The sequence below is a fragment of the Pristis pectinata genome, chromosome 1, assembly GCF_009764475.1.
Source record: "Pristis pectinata isolate sPriPec2 chromosome 1, sPriPec2.1.pri, whole genome shotgun sequence".
Classification (NCBI taxonomy): Eukaryota; Metazoa; Chordata; class Chondrichthyes; order Rhinopristiformes; family Pristidae; genus Pristis; species Pristis pectinata.
In genome coordinates, this window is record NC_067405.1 from 104,729,239 (window position 1) to 104,752,106 (window position 22,868).

Genomic DNA, 22,868 nt, shown 5'->3' on the forward strand with positions numbered 1-22,868 from the left:
GTATCAAGAGAGAAATGGTAAAATAATAACATTAAGCTACCTGATTGAAATTAGATCACAAAGCAAAGAAAATCTGTCAGGCCCAAAACAAGTTCATTTCATAAATTCTCCATCCTTATCATCATCATTACAACCAACACAATCTGTCCTGGGGGCGGGGGGTCACCAATAACCCCAAATATAACTGAACCAGCACATAAAATAATAATGACAAGAGCAGGTCAGAGACCAAATGTCTTGCAACAAACCAGAAGATTAATTTATTTGAATTTACTCACTTTTCAAAGCTCATTTGCGACAATCTCGCGGTGAAGGCACTATCTGCAACCACTTGTGCCAGTCTGGCCAGAGTCTCTGCTGCAGCACATCTCAAAAGAATATTAGCACTTTCCAAGGAATGCATTACCAGAGTCAGAGCAGCTCTTCTCACCTCTTCTGGGCCCAAGTTCCCTTTCATACATGCTAACCTCTGGAAAATAAAAACATAATGCTGTACGTCATTTAAACACATTTACGCAAATTCTTCTAGTGTGAACATTTCATCTGACTAACAAAAAAAGCATTTAAATGCCACGTTTTACAACCAATGAATGTAAAATCAATGAAGTTTTCAAGTGTAGTCACTCTTGCAATAATGGAAGCAGCTGCAGCCTAGTTGTGCACAAGGTCATACAAGTAGCCACGTAACTATGACGACTTCATCTCAACTTTGATGAAATTTTTTTAATGGATAAATCTCAAACAGAATACCAGAGAGAACTCGATGGCTCTTGGCTCAATACTGGCACCTTACTTTTCACATCCAACTGAATGGGCAGATGTATTTTTCATTGCCAACACTCTGTTCTGCACAAGTGGCAGTCTCCGTTACTTGGTAAAGATTTGAGGGCAACTCGAATCCTCAAAGTTCTGACACAGAGACAAATGCTACAGCAGATGCCCAATGGAAACAAACATCAATATTAAAAGAACTAACACTAGTCTATGAAAGAAATGTAATGAAAATGCAGTTGGTATCACCCATGACATCATAGAATATATTGACTAAATTTACTAGTAACTTGCAAAGATGATTTTGATAAATTCTTACATGTTTTATATGTACAGATCTGATAGAAAGGCCAGTATGATACAGTATCTAACTGAAGAATAATTGTAAATTGTGGCCTGGATAGAATACCATTGCTTGAAAGGAAAAAGAAACATTTCATGTTAAGAGCTGCTTTCTGAAAGCAGTTACGATTGATTTGAGAGAGAAACCGTAAACAAGAAATGAGAGACTCATTTTGCAAATTGAAATGCATAATATTCCTTCTTACTCAATGTCAACTGTACGCTCTTGCATTTTACATTGTTTGTCTCACTATGACAGAGTGAAATGAAACACTTGTTCCACATCTCCACTGAGTGCTGACAGCTGTAACGTAGATTTAATGCCTCATATTAGGCAAATCCAAACTAGAAGAGTACTTAACATCCATCAGTTTAATGACTTTTCTTAATTGCACACCAACTATAATAATCCTTGCCTAAGATTGGGTACTTTGAGCTAGTTACACATCTGTGGTTATATATTGACGATGTACATAAAACACCGAGGGAGATTTTTTTCCATCAGCTGGAATTGGATTCAACCCGAACTTCCATCATTGCACGTTAGTCAACAATTCCAATTGCTCATCATCTTAAGCAAACATTACTAAAACAGTCCATTTACCTTCAATCCACAGCAGAACGCTGCAAAAACATTTATCTGCACTGTTTGTTGCTTTGATCCTTTAGCGTGCTTCAAGGACTCTGTAAATTGCTCCAATATCTGTGCTCTTAAGGGAAAAGAAGTAGTCAAAGCTTTATGCAATTCTGGAACTGTTACCCATGGATTATAGAAAAGGTTAAACAAGCCAAACCTGAACAAAAATTCTCAGATATTTTACTTGCAAAATGAAAATCTGTGTTATGAATGTTATTTATATTCCTGACTATTGCAGAAAAACGTTTGCTTAAGTAACAAACTCTATTAAATATTTTAAAAAATGAACAGTTGAAAACTAATGGGCAAACACAATGCATTGATATTATGCACAAACAAATAGATTTAAGCTTTATAACAAGTGCACAAATGAGAACTTGTTGTTTAAAATCTGCTTTTCTATTCTCTGCAACTCTGTACACTATTCACATACAAAATCCTGCAAGCCCAAAATACTGCAGAAGGTTATAACATTCATTACTATGCATTTGCCTTTAAATGCAAACAGGTTCAAAGTTAAAAGACGAAGGATCGACAACACATTTGCAAACAAATACATAATTATGCAAGTCAATGGTTTACTAGGAGGTATTAAGATAATATTTGAGTCCAAATCTGTAACAAGCAGAACTAAACCATAAATGTTAGAAATCATCACCTGTGATTAATATCCAGATAAGGGAATATCACTCCAAAAAGTTCTACTGCAGCTCTGACCACTGACAATACTGGAGGAAGAGGAGTGGGTATAAGTTCCCCATCTGCTAATCTTTCATAGATGTTAAAAGGATCATGTTCAAGGCTTCCACCTCCCAAAACACCGCCCAGCTTTAACTGTTAAAAGGATAATAGGCAATTTTAGTCAAATCTGAAAATTACAACATACACACTAAATACATACTTAACTGAAGGATTTTTTTTATAAGCTATTAATAAAATATAAAAAATTCACGTCAATTTGAAATTCAGCTGAAATAGGACATTTTGCACCAAACTTTTCCACAGCAGGTCCACAATGTTGGAATTATTTCTCAAAGGGGATTTCCATTCCACAGAGTATCGAGTAATTTCTGAACGAGCCTGAAACATGCAGAGAGCAAGCTGAATACAAAAAAATAGAATGGAGAATAACTCAGACTGGTGATAGGTAGGAAGTAACATTCCAAAGCAATAAAAATTGGGAGCATTGCTGCTCACAATTTGTATTGGAACTTCAGATCCACAGGTACAATTGTAGATTTCCACAAACAAATAGGGGAATGGGCCAGAGGTGTAGTTAATACAAATAAAGATGGCTATGGTACAAAAATAGTGCAAAATGGGTGGTTTAATTGGAAAACGATCTTCAACATTGAGAAGTCAGATTGGGTGCTTCAATATTTGTCCAAATGGAGTAAGGTGGATTGAGTATTGACACACCAAACATTAAAGCAAAGTAGGTTAATTGGGCCATAAGAAAGAGAAAGCAAAAATGAAATGGCAAATTAGGTGAAGTGATCCATCAGTAAAGATTTAAGGAAAGCTTTCAGCATGTACAGAATTGATACATTTCAGCGAGAAAGAAAATTCCACTGGAGAGCCCACAATTCTTGACCAACTAAACAAGTTTGAAACTATCCTGAACTTCATGAAAAACTAGATATTTGTGAAAAAAGATAGCAGGTCAGAAAATTAGACAGTCAGAATATATTTAAAAAAAAGCAAAGAACAACTATAAGATAAATAAGGAAGGAATAATCAAAATCTGAGGTACAGTCAACTCAAAATACATCAACAGATATTTTAAAAAAGAGAATTAACAAAGCAAGTGCTTGTCTGATTGAAAATAAATCTGGAGAATTAATAATAGAAAACAAGGTGGTGACAGATGAATTAAAAAGGTATTTTGCAAGGGTGTTCACTCAAGGACACAAGTAACACCCTAGAAATAACTCTAAATCAGGAAATTGAAGGGAGGAAGGAACTTAGGAAAATTACAATCACAAGGGAAGTGTTACTGAGCAAATTCTTGCAGCTGCAGGCTGACAAGCTCCAAGGTCCTGTTGGACTTCATTCAAGGGTCTTAAACTTGGTGAAATAATTAATGGATTGGTTTCAATTTTCCAAAATGCCCTTGTTTCATGGAAGAAAATAGCAACTGTATTCAAAGAGGAGGGAAACAGAAAGCAGGGAACATCAGGCTAGTTTGTTTAACGTCTGTTATGTTGCAGCAGAGCACTTTGTAAAATTCAAGCTAATCAGGCAATGTCAACATGGCTTTGTGAAAGGGAAATCATGGTTGACCAATGATTTGAATTCTTTGTAGTAGCAGCATGCACTGTAGATGAAGAGAAACAAATGGATGGATGTACTGCACTTAAATTTCCAAAAGGCATTTGATAAGGTGCCACGTCAAAAGTTATTGCAGAAAATAGAAGCTCATGGTGGCAGACTTAACATGTTGGCATGGTTAGAAAACTGGTTGGCAAAATGGAAAGAGATTAAACAGAAATGGGACATTTTCTGGTAGGCAAGATGTGATGAGTAGCATGTGACAGGGATCAGTGTTGGGGCCTGAACATTCTACAGTTCATTTACATGTCTTGAATGAAGCCACTGAAGGCATGATCACTAAACATACTTTGACAAAAGTTAGGTGGGAAAATTAGTTGTAAAGAGGACCCAAGGAGACTACAAAGGGTTATAGATAGTTTGAGTGGGCAAAGATCTGGAAAATAGACTACAATATCCATTTTAGCAGGAAAACAGACAACATTATCTAATTAGTGAGATGGCAGAGCTCTGAGATGCACAATTCAAAAAAGCCCAGTATGCAAGTAATGCAGGTAATAAGGGAAGCTAACAACGTTATTGTTTATTACAAGGCGATTGTAATAAATAAGGAGATAGGCTATGCTTCAATTTTACATGTCATTGGTAAGACCACATTTGGAGTACTATGTACATTATTGCTATCGTTTCAGGAGGAATGTATATGCATCGAAAGCAGTTCAGAGAAGGTTTACTAAATTAGTAGCTTAAGAAGAAAGATTGAACAGGCGGGGCCTGTGCTGACTGGAGTTTAGAAGAGTGAGCAGGGACTTCAATGAAACATCGGATCCTGAGGAGGTTTTGAGAAAGTGAACAAAGACTTCAAAACTTAGGTCACTGTTTAAAAGTAGTGGTCACCTATTTAAGACAGATGGGGCAAATCCATTGTCTTTGAGGGTCAGAGACCTTTGGAGCTCTGCTTCCATACTCTTTATGGAAGAGAGTTTTTAACTATTTTTCCACAGTGAAATAGATGTGTATATGTTAAGAAAGGGGGTGGAATGTTACTGAAGATAGATGGTATTATGATGTTGAGGCTACAATCAGATCAGCTATGATTTAATTAAATAGTAGTGCAGGCTTGAGGGGTTGAGTAGTCTGCTCCTGTTCCTAATGTTTATACATTCTATTCATGGTTGATTAGTGGCTGGGGGTTATAAATATGCATTCGCCAATAAATCAGAGGCAATTCAGTTGAAACTTCTTTAGCCTCACAGTGCTAAGAATGTGGAATGCAGACCACAATCAAGAGCTGAAGTAAACAACAGATATATTTAAGAGGAAGATAGATCAGCATGAAGGAGAAAAGTTGAAGGTTATGCCAAGGTTGGAATAAAGAGGAGTGGGAAGAGGCTGAGGTGGAAGCAAAAAACTGATTTCTGTGCCGCAGACTCAATTTGTCTTTTTTATATCACATGCTGTTCTCGTTACCACGACAATCAAATGGCTAAATCACACAATCACATGGTGTGAATTAGGCTGCAGAGTTAACTGAAACTGACTATTGTTCTGAGAAATATCAAAGCTTTATTAAGCAACCTGCAATCTCAGATGTCTTCAACTTCCCCCCCCGCCCCCTTCAAATTTACCTGAATGCAATAAGGAAAACTAAAATATTTTAAGTAACTTTTCCAAATACTTTATGCAGATTAATAATGAAAGAATTCAAGACATGACTGTAATATTTTTGAAGAGTTACATGTTCATACAATACCTGCTCCTCAATGAATCGATGATCAGTTTCCTGTAACCAGGATCCAAGTAGCAGAGCATCATCCTGGTGACAAAGGGACGGAAGCAAGAAAGTAGCAGCAAACATTTGATTATCAGCCAGAGTCAGTTCAGCAATCAGCTCTTTCAGAACAGAATTAAAACTTCCTGTAAAAAAGAAAGAAATCCTCTTAGGTCAGATGCAAACATAACTTTATGAATTACAGCATCACAATTTCACTATTAACAGATCACATCTTGGGAACCAAAAGATTCATGAAGTAGGTAATTGGTTTATTATTGTTGCATGTACCGAGACACAGTGAAAAACTTTGTTTTGCATGCCATCCATACAGATCATTCCAAACACAAGTACATTGAGGCAGTACAATAGAACCAGCAATAACAGAATGCAGAAATGTAAAGTTACAGTTAGTAACAGAGAAAGTGCAGTGTAGGTAGACAAATAAGGTGCAAGGGCCACAACAAGGTAGATTGTGAGGTCAAGAGTCCATCTTTATTGTACAAGAAGCCCGTCCAATAATCTTATAACAGGATAGAAGCTGTCCTTAAGCCTGGTGGTAGGTGCTTTCAGGCTTTTGTATCTCCTGCTCAATGGAAGGGGGAGAGAAGAGGATGACCAGAGTGGGAGGAGTCTTTGATTATGTTGGCTGCTTTCCTGAGGCAGCGGAGAGTGTAGACAAAGTCAATGGAGGGGTAATAGACTGGGTTGTGTCCACAACCCTCTGCAATAAGTTGTGGTCTTGGGCAGAGCAGTTGCCATACCAAGCTGCAATGCATTTGGATAGGATGCTTTCTATGGTGCATTTATGAAAATGGTGAGGGTCAACAGGGACATGCCAAATTTCCTTTGCCTTCTAAGGAAGTCAATATACTAGTGTGCTTCCTTAGCCATAACATCTACATGGTTGGACCAGGTTAAGCTTTTGGCGAAAGTAGAAATGTGGCTTATTTAAATTTTTCCGTATCAAGATAAACGAGTCTGGATACATAAGGCTTTTGCACACAAGTATTTTGAAAGTAACCAATAATTGAGAGTTGCCATTTTTACTACAAGAAAGATTTAAGATCATAAATTTAAAAAGCTTAATTAACATTGTACTTTACTTAACCTTGGAACATTCTAAAATACTTTACAATTGTTCACCCCCTATTGTCATGGAGAAAACCACCAAGCTTTCAGTAACAGCAGCAAGTTAATCTATGCAGAGAGTCCACTATTAATTGTAACGCTGAGGAAGCCTACTCCTATGAGAACAAAAAAACTGCAGGTGTGAGAAATATGAAATAAAAGCAGAAAATGCTGTAAACACTCAGCAGATCAGAGTTAAGGTTTCAGGTTTGTTACGGACTCAGTGAAAGTCCCTTTAAGATAGAGTGTGTGTGTGTATGTGGGGCGTGCTTACGTCAATAGAAGATAAAGGACGTAATGACGTTGTTGAAGAAGAAGGAGAGAGAGAGAGAGAAGGGAGAGAGACACCAGCCTGCTTGTTTTCTCTATCAATGGATGAGAAACAATAACTGTGTTTGCCACTGACATCCATGTATGGAAGTTGGAAGTAATCCGGTGGAGTTCACTTTGTTGCTGACCTGTAGAAGGAAACAGGTATTTGTGTGGATGACCACGATTCGGATGCTTTTCGGGGTGAGGCAGTCACTACCGAGTAAACACTGGAGTGTCGTTTGGGTTCCATCGTGGAACATTTGGATTTCGTATGTACTCTCTCTCTGTTTTTCTACATCTACGTCTTATCTTCTGACAACGGTGGTTGTTGAAGAAGCCCTTGCTCATGTTTCACCTTATGGCTTGCGGAACTGAACTTTAAGAACCATTCCGGAACTGGGAGTTTTGGACTTTGCCACACACACACACACACGCGAAGAGTTTAGTTTTGGGGTTAACGTTCGAGGTTTAACATTTTTGAATTCTAACATACTAACATTTTTACTTTTATTTTACGTATTATCATAAGTAGTGATTAATAAAATAGTTTTTAACACTGAATCATGCTCAGTGTGTTTCTTTTGTTGCTGGTTCGTGACAGGTTGAAGATCCTGGGAAAGAGAGAAAACAAGCTAGGTATAAGCTGCAAAGATGGTGGTGGATCGGGGGCAGGGGGGCGGGGGCGGAGATGAATAGGACAAAGGGAATATCTGCAGTACGGAGAGGCCAGGGTTACCGTTAAGATAAGTAGGTTAGGTCCTCTGGTTAAATGGATTTATGGGAGGTTAAAGTGACCAATGTATTCAAATAGCATGGCTGTTGGACGTACCCAGCTGGTCAGGCTGTGGGACGGGAAGAGAAAAGCTTCAACATCACCATCACATATAGAAGAAATGGTCAATACTGATGGAAATATATAATTAAAATGGCAGGCAATAGGAAGGTCAGGGTCACCCCTACCGACTGAACACAGATGCTCCGCAAAGCAGTTACCCAATCTGCATTTAGTTTCTTCACTGTAGAGGAGACACCATTGTGAATGCAGTACATTGGCTAGAACAGGCTGCAATTCTCTGTCACTGCTTCACATAAAAGGACTGTTTAGGTCTCTGGATGGCAGGAAGAGAAGAGGTGAAAAGATAGTGCTGCATTTCCTCCTCCTCACATGCCACTTTGACAAATCTGTCTGTGGCCTCCTGCACTGTTATAATGAAGCACAAAGCAACCTTGAGGAATAGCACCTGTTCATCTGTCTGAACATTTTGCAACCTTCTGTGATAATTGCTGAGCTTTTATCTCTCTATTAGCACAACCTACTGGACGTGTCCTGCAGACACACTATTCGCTGTACCTTATATTTCTTGGTCTAGATCATCACCTACCAATTGCCCCAGAAACTCATTTGACTACAGAACCAACACAACTTATCCCCATAGCCACCATGGCCTCACCCCATCAGATATTCCCTTGGTCCTATTCACCCCTCATCTACCTTCTCTGCAACATCAACCTAACTTGTTTTTCACTTTGCCAGTTCTGACAAATGGTCTTCCTGAACCACTAACACTGCTTTCCTTTCCACAGAGGTTACCTGACCTGATGTATCTTTCCAGCATTTTGTTTCAACCCACTGAGCACAGCCCTATGAGATCTTCTATCATGAGCTAAGTAGGCACACATACCTTAATGCCACATCTAAAGTTAATGCCTCAAACAATTCCTCCACAGAACATTAGTTTAGATGGAGACCTGGATTGGACTTGAAATTTGTACAACTTGCCAATACAGAGGCAAGAATGACAATTAAGAGCACACTAAATTTACATTAATCAGGATAAATATACTGTATTTCAGATACTTACAAAATTTCCACGTTAACACCAATATTTATTAATAATTGATTATTCCTTCAACTCTGCAATTCAAATTTTCACCCCACTTCTGTTCTCCTTCACATTCATCTTATTTATTTCCCTTTTCCCAGTAAACAAGAATTCTGAAATGAAGGAAAGAGGAAAGATTCCCAGGAACTAAATTTTATCTTACGGAAGAACGAGATATCAGTATTCACATAGTTTGTCTGGATTTCAGAATAGGACTCCAAATGTAGCCGTAATGAGACAAATTGATAATTATAAGATAAGTGCAACTCTTCAGTTCTGAACTCAGCAGCGTGAGAATAATTCATGTTATTTGTGAAGATGTTATTTTTAGATTGACAAATTATTATTTGTTGGCAAATGCTCTCTAACCATCTCATTTATGATGATATTATAGGCTGTATGAAAAGATTTTTCTTCAGCAGCTGAAGTTTTTGGTAGAAAACAAAGCAGGAAATATTTTGCAAAACTTATCTGCAATTTGTTTTGACTAAAAAGTCTAAAATGGCTAAACTGGAAAAACTGACTGACAGGAAATGATTCTTGGTTTGCAGGAAACAACTTGAACAGCTGTGAAATATTTAGTTAGTTGGAAAGCAACTGAAAGAATGATGGATTGTCATTTACTCCTATCAGAACTAATCTATCAGAGGATTTCATGAGAAAATTATGAATTAATCCATTATCAACAAAGAATAGGAATGGTGAATAAGAAGTTCCATCTGTGTCAAAATACTCAATTATTAAAACACAGGCAATATCTGAACATGCAAACAGACCAAGGGGTAGCAACAAAAACACAACAAATGGTCTCATAAGTAACCTATTAGACTAAAGGTACCGTATGTGTGGTTTTGTTAGCCTGCCCGCCTAACGTGTGTTTCCTAACATAACTGGCAAAAAATTGATTTTCTATCCAACAGTCATTTGCAAATTTGGTAATTAAAACACTGAACATGCAATTGACAAAGAAACCATAGACAATCAATGAATTTGCAACTTAAATTTATAACTATCTGTTGTAGTGCTTCTGGCACAATATGTTTAGAGTAAATTAATTTCTTCAAGTAAAGCCCCCAAAATATTTAGTGCATCAGCAGTTATGTTAAAAAAAACAAAAGCAAGTGATGAATAATCATAGCTGTTGCTGGAATACAAAGTAAGTAAATGCCACTTGTCACGAACCAGCAACAAAAGAAACACACCAAGTCATGATTCGGTGTTAAACTATTTTATTAGTCACTACTTATGATAATACGTAAAATAAAAGTAAAAATGTTAGTATGTTAGAATTCAAAAATGTTAAACCTTGAACATTAACCCCAAAAACTAAACTCGTCATGTGTGTGTGGCAAAGTCCCAAACTCCAAGTCCAGGAATGGTTCTTAAAGTTCAGTTCTGCAAGCCATAAGGTGAAACGTGGGCAAAGGCTTCTTCAACAACCACCGTTGTCTGAAGATAAGACGTAGATGTAGAGAACATAGGGAGAGTAATCACGAAATCCAAATGTTCCACAATGGAACCCAAACGACACTTCAGTGTTTACTCGGTAGTGACTGCCTCACCCCGAAAAGCATCCGAATCGTGGTCGTCCACACAAATACCTGTTTCCTTCTACAGGTCAGCAACAAAGTGAACTCCACCAGATTACTTCCAATTTCCATACATGGATTTCAGTGGCAGACACAGTTATTGTTTCTCAGCCAGCGACAGAGAAACTAGCAGGCTGGTGTCTCTCTCCCTTTTCTCTCTTTCTCCCTTCTTCTGACTTCTTCAACAACGTCATTACGTCCTTTATCTTCTATTGATGTAAGCACGCCACACACACACACACACACTCTATCTTAAAAGGACTTTCACCGAGTCCGTAACACACTGTAAGGGTTCTCTGCCTCAAAATGTGCAAAACAAATCAGACCCTACAACCATCAGAGAAACACTGCACAAACTTAGTCTAACATTTATAAATCTTATCACTATTCAAAATAAGCAATAATTTTCTAACACAAAGCAGCTGTGCTTTTCATAAGCTGAAGTTTTCCCAAAGCTTAAGTATTTGATGGCAGCACAGAGGAAATAAAGAAAATTCATCATTTCAGCCAAAAGGTAACTGAAATTATTTCTTGTGCGAGTTTGAAAAATAACTAGCCACCACTAACTTCCTCTTTTTCGATCCTCCATTTCGATAATTTGGTACTTGGCCAATCATCTCGAAAGATAAAAAAACATAGAAGTGGCATTTTACCAAATCCAAACTCCATTGTGCCTCATCCCCCAATACTTTTCTAATAAGTCTATGAGAATATTCATAAATCTGTTCAAAGATAGTAAGAAAAAGAGCCCCAAGCTGCATTGCTGGTCTCTTTTTGCAGAGCAAATTATTTTCAACCAATCCACAGAAGAAACAGCTTAAATTCTACCATTTAATTTCAAGCATCAAATGAACACCACACTTTTTTGGTGTCAGTCGAGGAGGGAAATGTTGTAAACTCCTCCCAGCTGGTGTTGATTGATCATTTACCTTGTCATTAAAACATAAAAAAAAGAGCAGGGGTAGGACAGTCATCCCCCCAAAATTGCTCCACCTTCCAGTAAGTCATGGTTGATGGAATTTTGACCTCAACACCACACTCCTGTTCTCTCCCAATACTGCATACATCCATGTACTTTAAATGTCTGTCATTCTTTTCCTTGAACATGTTCTCTGCAGCTCTCTCAGACAGAAGGCTCCTATGGCTGACAACGAAAAACAATTTCTCCTTACCACCATCGCAACAGTCACTTCCTTTAAGAGTCTAAGTTGTGGGGACTTGTCACCCTTTCGTCCAATTAGTTGGCCTCAAATTCTTTTCTTGTGATAGTATTGTTCCTCCCTCTCTACAGCCCCTTGATTGACTATCATTTGTACCTTTCTGCATTCTCCAATTTTTGGGACATTATATCCACAGTTAAAAGAAATGAAATAAATTTTCAAGAGAAACCAATAAAGAAAACATTTAAATTATTTTATTACAACTTTAACCCATTAAATACTGTAAATGCACATCAGATGAGACAGTATTTCTATTGCACCTACCTTCATAGGTTTTAGGTGGCAGCAAAGCCAAGATCTCATATAACCGTTGTCTAAATACCACTGATGCGGTTTTCAAAGGAGTTCCATAGGACTTATTAAGTGAAGGCAATCTAAGATAAAAAAAATCATTTTGTCTCTTAGCATGACAGAGAAGCAATTCACTTGTATTTCTTCCAATTTACTGTACTTTAGGCACATCACAGCCTCATGTTACAGTTGTGTTTTCTACCTCAGTATTATTACTCTGACAAATGTCACAGAAAAATATGGTATGGTATAGGGAAGGGAGGGGTCTTTATTGCAGAAAATGCAATATTCATTTAATTATTTATAGTTGATCATGATACATAAATAAGCATAACACTAACATTTCATCAGTTACCTTGCTCAAAAATTTTATAACCAAAAGTATGTAATTTAACAGTTAAACAAGGCAAATATCTTGATAAATGGCTGTTTAACTGCTAATATAACTTACTCTGTTGATAAAGCCACAGCAGACTTAAGTGGTGGAAGGAGTCTCTCAATTACATCACCAGAAAACAGATCTCCACAATGTAATGCAAAGCTTTTCATTGCTTGGAGAAGGGAAGAACAGAAAAATCAGTACATAGCTAATTTTAAAATCTTGAAACAACTATTTTCAAAATGTATTGCAGAATAAAATCCCACACGTGAATGCTTTGCCTAGATTTAGTGCCTTTAATGCTTCTGCTTTTCACCCAAGGTAGCCTTATGTCTTGTTACTTTAGTTGGACTCTGCAAGTCAATTTCTACTTTTTGATTATCCAAAATTAGCTTCGTCTAATTTACCACAGTCAGGATTTACTAACTAATCTACAACACTTGTTCACTGATACCTGCAATGATACAAAACCTTAGAACCCATCCAAATTGCACAATTAAGAGACAAACAAAAGATTTACAGGAAGACTGCTGCAGCACATAGCCTAATCAAGATGTGTAAATAAAAAAAGGTAAATAACTTTCCTTAGCATCTGCCACTTAACTAAAAATTTTCTGTGAAACTTTGTTTGATTGTATTGGTAGTAAAAATGAATAGCTACATTGCAGCAAGGCAATGGAATCAACTCATTCTAAGTGGATGATTGTTAACTCACGCAATAAAATAATTATTGGATTCAGGACTTGCAGTTTATATCTCATAATTCAGTGTGCACCCTACATAACATGTCCAGTGCCAAAACAAAAGGAATATTTAAAATGCAAATTAAATCAGTATATGGATTGGAGGAGAATTTAATGAGCATTGTGGCTTGTTTTCTCTAACTATGAACAATGTCATGGCATCTCAATTCTGTACAACTTGAAAACAAAATGGGTTTGAACTTTTAATTTTGTATTTCATTAAAGCTTAATTGGCATCCTCTCCAGAATCTTTTCTTTTTCAATCTTTTTATTAGTTTTCAAATTAATACAGATTGATATATAGCATCAATATTTATACATGTAATACAAAGAGATCAGGATAACAATCATAGCATAGATAATAATAAAGAACAATAAAATATTTTTAAAAATCTGAAGATCCAACGATCTCTTAGTAAATGAATATAATACAAAAGAAAGGAAAGAAAAAGATTTAATATATAAATTAGAAAAAAACCAAATCAATAAAAAAAATATAAAACAAAAAAAAATTAAAAAAAAAACAACAAAAAAAACTGGGCTAAAATTTCTCAGCAGAAACAGAGCAATATTATGTCGTCAAGTCCGTTCCTCCAAGTTGGAAAGTTATTGAAAGGGGATCTACCTCGTGAAAATATTGAATAAATGGACTCCAAATATCTTCAAATTTAAGCAAAGGATCAACAGTACCACTCCTAATTTTTTCCAAGTTTAAATATGATATAGTTTGAGAAAACCATTGAAAAGTAGTAGGGGGTATCGGCTCCTTCCATTTAAGCAAAATGGATCGTTTGGCCATTAATGTAACAAAAGCAATCATACAGTTAGCGGAAGGAGATAAATGGCCAGATTCTATCCTTGGTAATCCAAAAAGTGCAGTGATAGGGTGAGGGTGTAAATCAATCTTCAATACGTTTGAAATAATGTTAAAAATGTCTTTCCCATATTTTTCCAGGAGAGGACAGGACCAAAACATGTGTGTCAAAGAAGCCACATTCGATTTACATCTATCACATATAGGATTTATATGGTTATAAAAACGAGCTAACTTATCTTTGGACATATGGGTCCTGTGGACTACCTTAAACTGTATCGACGAGCGTCCGGCACACATTGAAGATGTATTGACTAAATGAAGAATTTTCTTCCAAGTGTCTATAGGTATAGATGTCTGGAGTTCACTTTCCCACTCAGTCTTAATTTTTTCTAATGATTCTAGACGTATTTTCATAATTAAATAATAAATTGTCACTAACAAGCCCTTCTGATAAGGATTAAGACCTAAAATCTTTTCCGTAGTTTCAATTTTGTAAGGTGTCGGAAAAGAGGGTATAGTAGTTTTTAAAAAATTTCTAGTCTGCAAATATCTAAAAAAGTGTGATCTAGGCAAATTATATTTATTAGACAATTGTTCAAAAGATGAAAAACAGTTATCAATGAATAGATCACGAAAACATACTATTCCCTTCCTTTTCCATATGGAAAAAGCTGAGTCAGCTCTGGATGGATGAAAGAAAAAATTAGATTGAATGGGACTTGACAAATTAAATTTATTCAATCCAAATAATTTACGAAATTGAAACCATATTCGTATTGTATGTTTAACAATTGGGTTAGTCGTATGTTTACTTAACTTGGTCAGTGCAAAAAGGAGTGAAGCACCTAAAATAGAAACTAATGAAAAGTCAAGAACTGATTGGTGCTCAAGGCATACCCATTTGGGGCAATGAATTACATCAGCATGTTGTATCCAAAAAATTAAATATCTGATATTAATTGCCCAATAGTATAATCTAAAGTTAGGCAAGGCCAAACCACCATCCTTTTTTAATTTTTGTAAATATTTCTTACTTAACCTTGGGTTTTTATTCTGCCAAATATATGAAAGAATTTTAGAATCAATAGTGTCAAAAAAAGATTTCGGGACAAAAGTTGGAATCGCTTGAAATAAATATAAATATTTTGGTAAAATATTCATCTTAATCGCATTAATTCAGCCTACCAATGATAAAGACAGTGGAGACCACTTAGTAAATAATTGTTTAACATGGTCAACTAAAGGCAATAGATTAGCTTTAAATAAGTCCTTACGTTTCTTGGTAATTTTAACACCTAAGTACATAAAATAGTCAGTTACCAATCTAAAAGCTAATTGGCTATAAATTGGGGTTTGCATATTCACTAGAAAAAGTTCACTCTTATTAAGATTTAATCTATAGCCAGAAAAAACACTAATCTGATCTAGAAGTGATAGTACTGTGGGGATAGATTCATCCGGATTAGAAATATAAAGTAACAGGTCATCGGCGTAGAGAGATATCTTATGAATAATCTGTCCGCGAGTAATGCCACATACATTTGAAGAGTCCCGAAGTGCAATAGCCAAGGGTTCTAAAGCAATATCAAATAATAAAGGGCTTAACAGGCAACCTTGTCTAGTACCTCGACAAAGCCTAAACAAAGGAGATCTTTGATTATTAGTAAGTATTGAAGCCATAAGTGTATAATAAATCATTTTAATCGCAGATATAAATTTAGGGCTAAAATTAAATTTTTGAAGTGTAGTGAATAGATATTCCCATTCGACTCCGTCAAACGCCTTTTCAGCATCTAGTGAAACAACACATTCTAGAATTTGGGATGAAGGGGTAGATATAATATTCATTAATCTCCTAATATTAAAATGTAAATAACGATTTTGAATAAATCCTGTCTGATCTTCAGAGATAATTTGTGGGAGAACCTTTTCCAGTCAAAAGGCCAATATTTTGGAAAATATTTTTGAATCTACATTTAATAAAGAAATAGGTCCATAAGATGCACAGTGGGACCTTTATCCTTATTAAGAATTAAAGAAATAGTTGCTTCACAGAAAGATTCTGGTAGTTTACCCACTGATAGGGCATCTTTAAAAATTTTGGCTAACCAGGGAGCAAGAATATAGGAAAAGGATTTAAAAAATTCAGCTGTATATCCGTCAGGGCCGGGAGCTTTACCCGAGTTCATTGAAAATATTACTTTCTTTATTTCTTCCTCCAAAATGGGAGCATCTAATGTAGAACGTTCATTTAACGATAGCTGGGGAATCTTCAGATCTCTTAAAAATTCATGTATTAAAGTAGGATCCTCAGGGGATTCTGATTGGTATAAAGAATAAAATTCTTGAAAGGATTTGTTGATTTGAACAGGATCTATCGTGTAGGTACCATCCGGTTTACAAATTTTATTAATCTGATGTTTAGATAAAGTAGCTTTCAATTGGTTGGCCAATAATTTACTGGATTTGTCACCATGTATATAAAATTGACTTTTGTTTTTAAGTAGTAGATTTTCAATTGAAGATGTTAATAATAAACTATGTTGTAATTGGAGTTCTGTTCTCTTTTTAAAAAGCTCCAGATTCAGAGTATCAGAATATTTTTTAATCGATTTCTTTAATCTTGTCAACCAATATACGTATTTCATTATTAGTTCATTTTTTCAAGGCAGCGGAATATGAAATAATTTGACCACGGATATATGCTTTAAAAGTATCCCATATTATCCCACTGGAAATTTTTTCAGTAAAATTAGTTAAAAAGAAAAATGAAATCTGTTCTTTGATAAATTGGATGAAATCTGAGTCTTGTAATAGAGAAGGATTAAATCGCCATTGTCTGACATCCAAGGATACATCTGGTAATTTAATTGATAAAGTCAATGGTGCATGATCAGAAATGGCAACTGCATCGTATTTACAGTCCATAGTAAGTGGAGCTAATCTAGCATCAATAAAAAAATAATCAATCCTCGAGTAGTTATGGTAAACATGAGAAAAGAATGAAAATTCTTTATCATATGGATGTAGAAATCTCCAAGCATCTAGAATTCCAGATTCAACTAAAAAGGAATTAATAAAGACAGCGGATTTGTTTGGAAGTGCAGGATTTGATACAGATCTATCCATGGAAGGGTTTAGACAACAGTTAAAATCTCCACCCATAATCAGAGTGTATTCATTTAAATTAGGAAATAATGCAAATAGATGTTTAAAAAATTCAGGGTGATCTACATTGGGTGCATAAACATTAACCATAACAACTTTTTTATTATGAAGCAGACCAGTAATTGATAAAAATCTACCATTTGGGTCTGATATTGTCTCATGATGAACAAACGAAATTGAGGAGTCTATAAAAATAGAAGCTCCTTTCACCTTTGCTTGTGAATTCGAATGGAACTGTTGACCCCTCCAAAATCTAAAAAAAGTTGATTATCTTTCTTCCTGATGTGAGTCTCCTGAACGAAAATAATCTGCTCTCCAGAATCTAATGCAATTTTCTCCCCTCCAAACAAAATGTGTTCAAAGAACATGCATTAACTAATGGAAATTAACTTGGAACAAGTCCACTGATTAATGACAGCTGCACATCTTACCACACAGAGCTCCTGCCCGTTCTTCCAATGTCACCTGCCAGGTGAAGCAGTCCCCTCGATTTATCTCTGTTTCCAAGTCCTTTGGAGATTGTGGGAATACACTTTTCCAAAGCAAAAGAATTCTTGGAAGATGGTGGTGAATGACTGCTGGTCCTGAAATTACAGATTGATTTGAAAATCTTTATTATTTTGAAATTTGCAAGCACATAAGAATGAGGAAACAATGGATAAATAGTACTTTTCACAAATTTTTTTTAAGTGCCAATGCTAAAATTTGTTAGTGTTTTACATAATTTGAAATGAATGAAATTTACACTTGTTTCAAAAATCCAGTTAAAAGAAACATCTATAAACTACTTTTACAAATTTCAGTCTTAAATAAAATATGTAATGTTGTTTGTTTTATCAGCAAGACTTTGGACATCATCCCATGATCATGTTAGTAGCAGAGGCACAATCACAACTGTCTAACAGACAAATTTTCTCAAATGTGTGCAAAAGCCCACACTTCATGGTAGTTTAAACTCTTGAAAAACATTGAAATGATGTTATACACAAGAGTGAAATTTGTAAAATGTTTTTATGAACAGTCCTTCAAACTGGAATTGAAACAAATGTACATTTCATTCACTTCAACTTGTCATCTTGTTGGTATTGGCAGATTAATTTTTAATTTGATCAGAAGTTCTACTTCACAATCTTATGCATTTTTTTTCATTCGTATGTGCTGTAAATTTCAAAGCGACAAAGAGAAATGCAGGCTTAGAGATGGAGTGGCTGATTGAGGGAACAAAGGGTTAATGTTGTTAAAACTGATGAGGGAGGATGTTGATTTTTCAAATATCAATTTTAGTCTCGTACACCTTGATATCTTGAAAATAATTACATTGTTTTCACAATATCAAAATATCTGCAATCACAAGGAAATAAACAGAACAAAGTTGTATAACTGCTGTGACATAACAATCTTACCTAGTGTCATGAGTGCAGAAATCAGAAGCCAACCAGCCTGCGTTCGTTGCACTGAGAGGCGACTGTTTTGGACAGCTGTACACAAAATCTCCTCTGCTTGAGTCATAATCAACTTGAACACAAATTTAAAACAGTACTTAAATATGCACAAGCAGGAATAAAATCAACAGTGCAGCATAACGATAACATAAGACAAATGTGGGGAAATGACTTTCACAGTTAAAGACTTAACAGTAAATAACAAAACTATCCTCCTAAAAACAAAGGAAAAGAAAGATGGAAGGCTCTAATGTGTTAAACATTACATCAGATGAATCATGTATCATAGTTATAAAAAGTTGAAGTTGCAACATTCCATTATTACAGACCAGCACAAGTATTGCCAACAAACCCACAAAAAAATTGGTGCCGTTGTTATTTAACAAACTGATCTCTCCCTTCTAAATTCTGAACCCCAGCTCTGACTCCTCAACATAGTTTCTTCTGGACCACAGCCGGTCTTTAAACAACAGGCCATGGTCTCCAAATAGTCATTGACTCTGGAGATCCTCACTCTCAGAATCCCCTAACCGTACACTACTTTCTCCTGAAAGCCCACAAGCAGAAGTATTCCAGCAAACCCATCATTTCAGCCTGTTCTTGTCCCTCTGAACTTCTATCTTCCACCATGTTTCTATCCAGCCTCTTACCACTGATGTCCATGACATCACTGATAGCACCTACCACTTCAATAATTTACAAGTTTTGATGTCCCAACCAGTTCATTTTCACCATGGGCCTCTATACCTCCAACCCATATCATTATGGCTAAAGGGCCCTTCAATTCTTCCTCGAACAGACACCCAACCAGTAACTTTCTTTAAACACCATCCTTTCTCAGCTGTCACCAATGCTATTATGTCAGTCAGTGGCCATTGGTATCAGCAATATCACAGATATTACCTTGTTCTGACCATCCCTCCCCCTTCTCTGCAATTTAAACTATGTTAAATTTCTAAGTTATATCAGTTCTGATGAAAGGTCATCATGCTACCTGTCCCACTAACAATTTCCAGCATTCTTAATTTGTATTCAATAAGAAAAGATTAAAATGCAGATCTGGACTTCAAAGGCAGCAACATCAATCTTACTCAACAGCTCTCAACTCGAGTTATTTCACATATTTCCAAATATTTGATATTTTTCTTCCAAGAATATATTAGCAAAACCATCACCTTTCCTTTCCCATGAGGAATGCCCAATGGGCAATGTTGCACTGCTCCTAACAGCGCTGCTATTGCGAAACTGTAGCCAGTTACTGCCTCAGGGGATGATCGGAGAGCATTCAGGCGTTCAATGCAACGATCCAGCAAAGGAGAAACCTTGAATGGCAGTGCCACTGCAAAACAACGCAAGCACCAAGCTGCAGCTAGTCTTGCAGAAAGACTTGGATGAAGCAGCACTGAAATGACTTTGTCCAACACACCTGACAGAAGAGGAGAGCATATTTAGACAACAATGCACAAATGAGAGTTCGCACCTACACTTATAAAATATTACATTTTCTTCAACATCAAGTTCAGATCTTTATTGAAGCATTTGAGGAGTCTTTAAGTTGGCTTCCAGGTGATCTGTTAAACACCTGAATCTCGTGTTGGACCAATGCAGCGTGGGCACAGATGAGGAAACTCAGTCATCCAACTAAACACATCCTTTCACCTGAACTTATTAACAGGAGTTCTTCCCCCACCATCATGCTTGTTCTATCCCAACCCCATTCCCCTCACTTCCAATTGCATCTTGGATAATTCCAGAGTTTTTACCTCAAGTATTCCCTGGGAAGACCACCGCCAAATGCTCCATGCGTTCTGCGTAAAGAAAATGCTTCCTAATGACAGCCATTTACCATTTTCTATCCACATCTATATGTCCTGTGGTAATCAACAATTTAAGTTTTGTAATCCATGGGAAGACCTAGCTTGTCATCCATATCCAAAATAATGGTCAGTGTAGAGGAGCAGAGGGATCTGGGGGTGCATATTCACAGTTCACTGAAAGTTGCCTCACAGGTGGATAGAGCAGTTAAGAAGGCCTATGGGATGTTAGCTTTCATAAGTCGTGGGATTGAGTTTAAGAGTCACGAAGTGATGATGCAGCTTTACAAAACTCTAGTTAGACCACACTTAGAGTACTGTGTTCAGTTTTGCTCGCCGCATTATAGGAAGGATGTGGAGGCGTTGGAGAGGGTGCAGAGGAGATTTACCAGGATGCTGCCTGGATTAGAGCGTATGAAATATGAGGAGAGGCTTAAGGTGCTAGGGCTTTATTCACTGGAAAGGAGGAGGATGAGGGTAGACATGATAGAGGTATATAAAATATTGAGAGGAATAGATAGACAGCCAGCGCCTCCTTCCCAGGGCACCAATGAGAGGGCATGGCTTTAAGGTTATGGGTGGGAGGTTCAGGGGAGACGTCAGGGGGAGGTTTTTCACCCAGAGAGTGGTTGGTGCATGGAATGCACTACCTGGGGTGATGGAGGAGGCAGATACATTGCACAGGTTCAAGAGTTTGTTGGATAGGCACATGGAGGAATGTGAGATAGAGGGATATGCGGGAGGAAAGGTTTAGATAGTGTGAGGGTGGTTTGATGGACGGCACAACATGGTGGGCCGAAGGGCCTGTTTTGTGCTGTATGGTTCTATGGTTAAACTACTACAAGCCATCCCTTTGGGAGGAGAGGATGGGGGGGGGGGGAGGGGGGTGGTGGTTGGAAGAGTGGTAGGGTCCATCTGCTCTACCTTTGGTTCTCTCCTCCCATTCTCTGCACCTCAACTTATTTTACCTCAAATTTTTCTCACTTGTGATGAAAGGGACATGGAATCAAAATACAAACAATGCCTGACCCCAACTTATCCAGCATATGTTTTATAATTGGTGGATTGGTAATAAGAAAACCACAGGAGCAAATACAGCCCAGACTTACTTTTGTTTAAATATATTTTTCCAATAAATATTTGCATACTTCAAGGCATGATTATTCAGCAGACTATCATTTCCATTTAGTCCAAATGATACAACTCGTAGGCAATTGCTGTATGCCTTGGGAGTGTATATAAAACTTTACTTTGAACATAATGAATGCTGTACGATTCTTCTTTTTGGACAGGACACAGTTGTCAAGAATCCATCATACCTAGCATCACAAATTCTTAGGACTCTTTAGTCAGCAGTATTGTGCCATAAATAAAGATATTTTTACAAATACCAACATCCAGATGAAAATGCTGGAGTAGATTTGCTTAGGTTAAAATGATGGTATCGTTGGAAAATAAGTGTGCACATAATTTCCAATTTGCACAAGAACAGATCGTAATGGTAGCATTTTGTTAAAATAACTGACAATTAAACTGAAGGTTCCAGAATTTATATTGGTACGAAAATTAGCACAAAAGTGAACAGAGCTGATGAAACAGTCTGGACCAATTTAAGATCAAGTCTGTGATAAGAATCTACTGATACCTTTGTATACAAATAGAGCCACAGTAAAACAATGATAATCCAGCACCTCTGGGACTGTGGTGGTGCTGGATTGGGAGATTTTCTAGATATTGTACATTAATCCTATTAATATCCCAATCTACTTTTAATTCACTCTTTTGTTTTACATTTTGCACAGAGGTATAATAAATTTTTCGGTGAACCCAGTGAATTAAAAGGAGCCCCGGAAACAGGGGCATGTTAATCAGATGCCAAATCATTGGACAGTGTAATATCAGAATCTTACTAAAATATAATTCAGCCAATTTGCTGCAGACAACAAGAGCAGGAAGAACATTTCCAGAAGGCATCGATGACAATTGAGATTTAACATCCTGATTAGCTCAAGAAAGACAATTTAATTAGCTAATTCAAAGAACAAAAGAGTAGAATTAGAACCAACTGTTCTGTTCCAACAATCTGTCTGATGCATTTTGTGAGCAGCATGATTGTTCCACGGTGTTTATTTACCCAACTAAGAGCATTTCCACAGTGTTTCTCTGCATACAACTTTAGTTTTGTATCCATATAAAATCGTACAAAAATACCTCTGTTGACCAAAGTGGCTGGGATCTGAAATTTTTAAATCCAAAAATCAGATTTGTAAACAAATCAAGGACAGCC

At 36.6% G+C, this 22,868-nt stretch overlaps 1 protein-coding gene across 6 annotated transcripts in view; it reads right to left on the reverse strand.

Annotated features, from left to right (window-relative positions):
* The window catches only part of heatr5a (HEAT repeat containing 5a), a 96,636-nt gene that overhangs the window by 47,133 nt on the left and 26,635 nt on the right, over positions 1-22,868 (reverse strand). For all 6 annotated transcript variants that reach the window (XM_052025504.1, XM_052025514.1, XM_052025524.1 and 3 more), the window contains exons 10-18: positions 19,943-20,193; positions 18,729-18,840; positions 17,757-17,909; positions 12,670-12,769; positions 12,192-12,301; positions 5,775-5,938; positions 2,409-2,584; positions 1,718-1,823; positions 279-469 (exon numbers count right to left, since the gene is read on the reverse strand). In XM_052025504.1, coding sequence (XP_051881464.1) covers positions 279-469; positions 1,718-1,823; positions 2,409-2,584; positions 5,775-5,938; positions 12,192-12,301; positions 12,670-12,769; positions 17,757-17,909; positions 18,729-18,840; positions 19,943-20,193 — 1,363 coding nt within the window. The remainder of the gene's footprint in view (positions 1-278; positions 470-1,717; positions 1,824-2,408; positions 2,585-5,774; positions 5,939-12,191; positions 12,302-12,669; positions 12,770-17,756; positions 17,910-18,728; positions 18,841-19,942; positions 20,194-22,868) is intronic.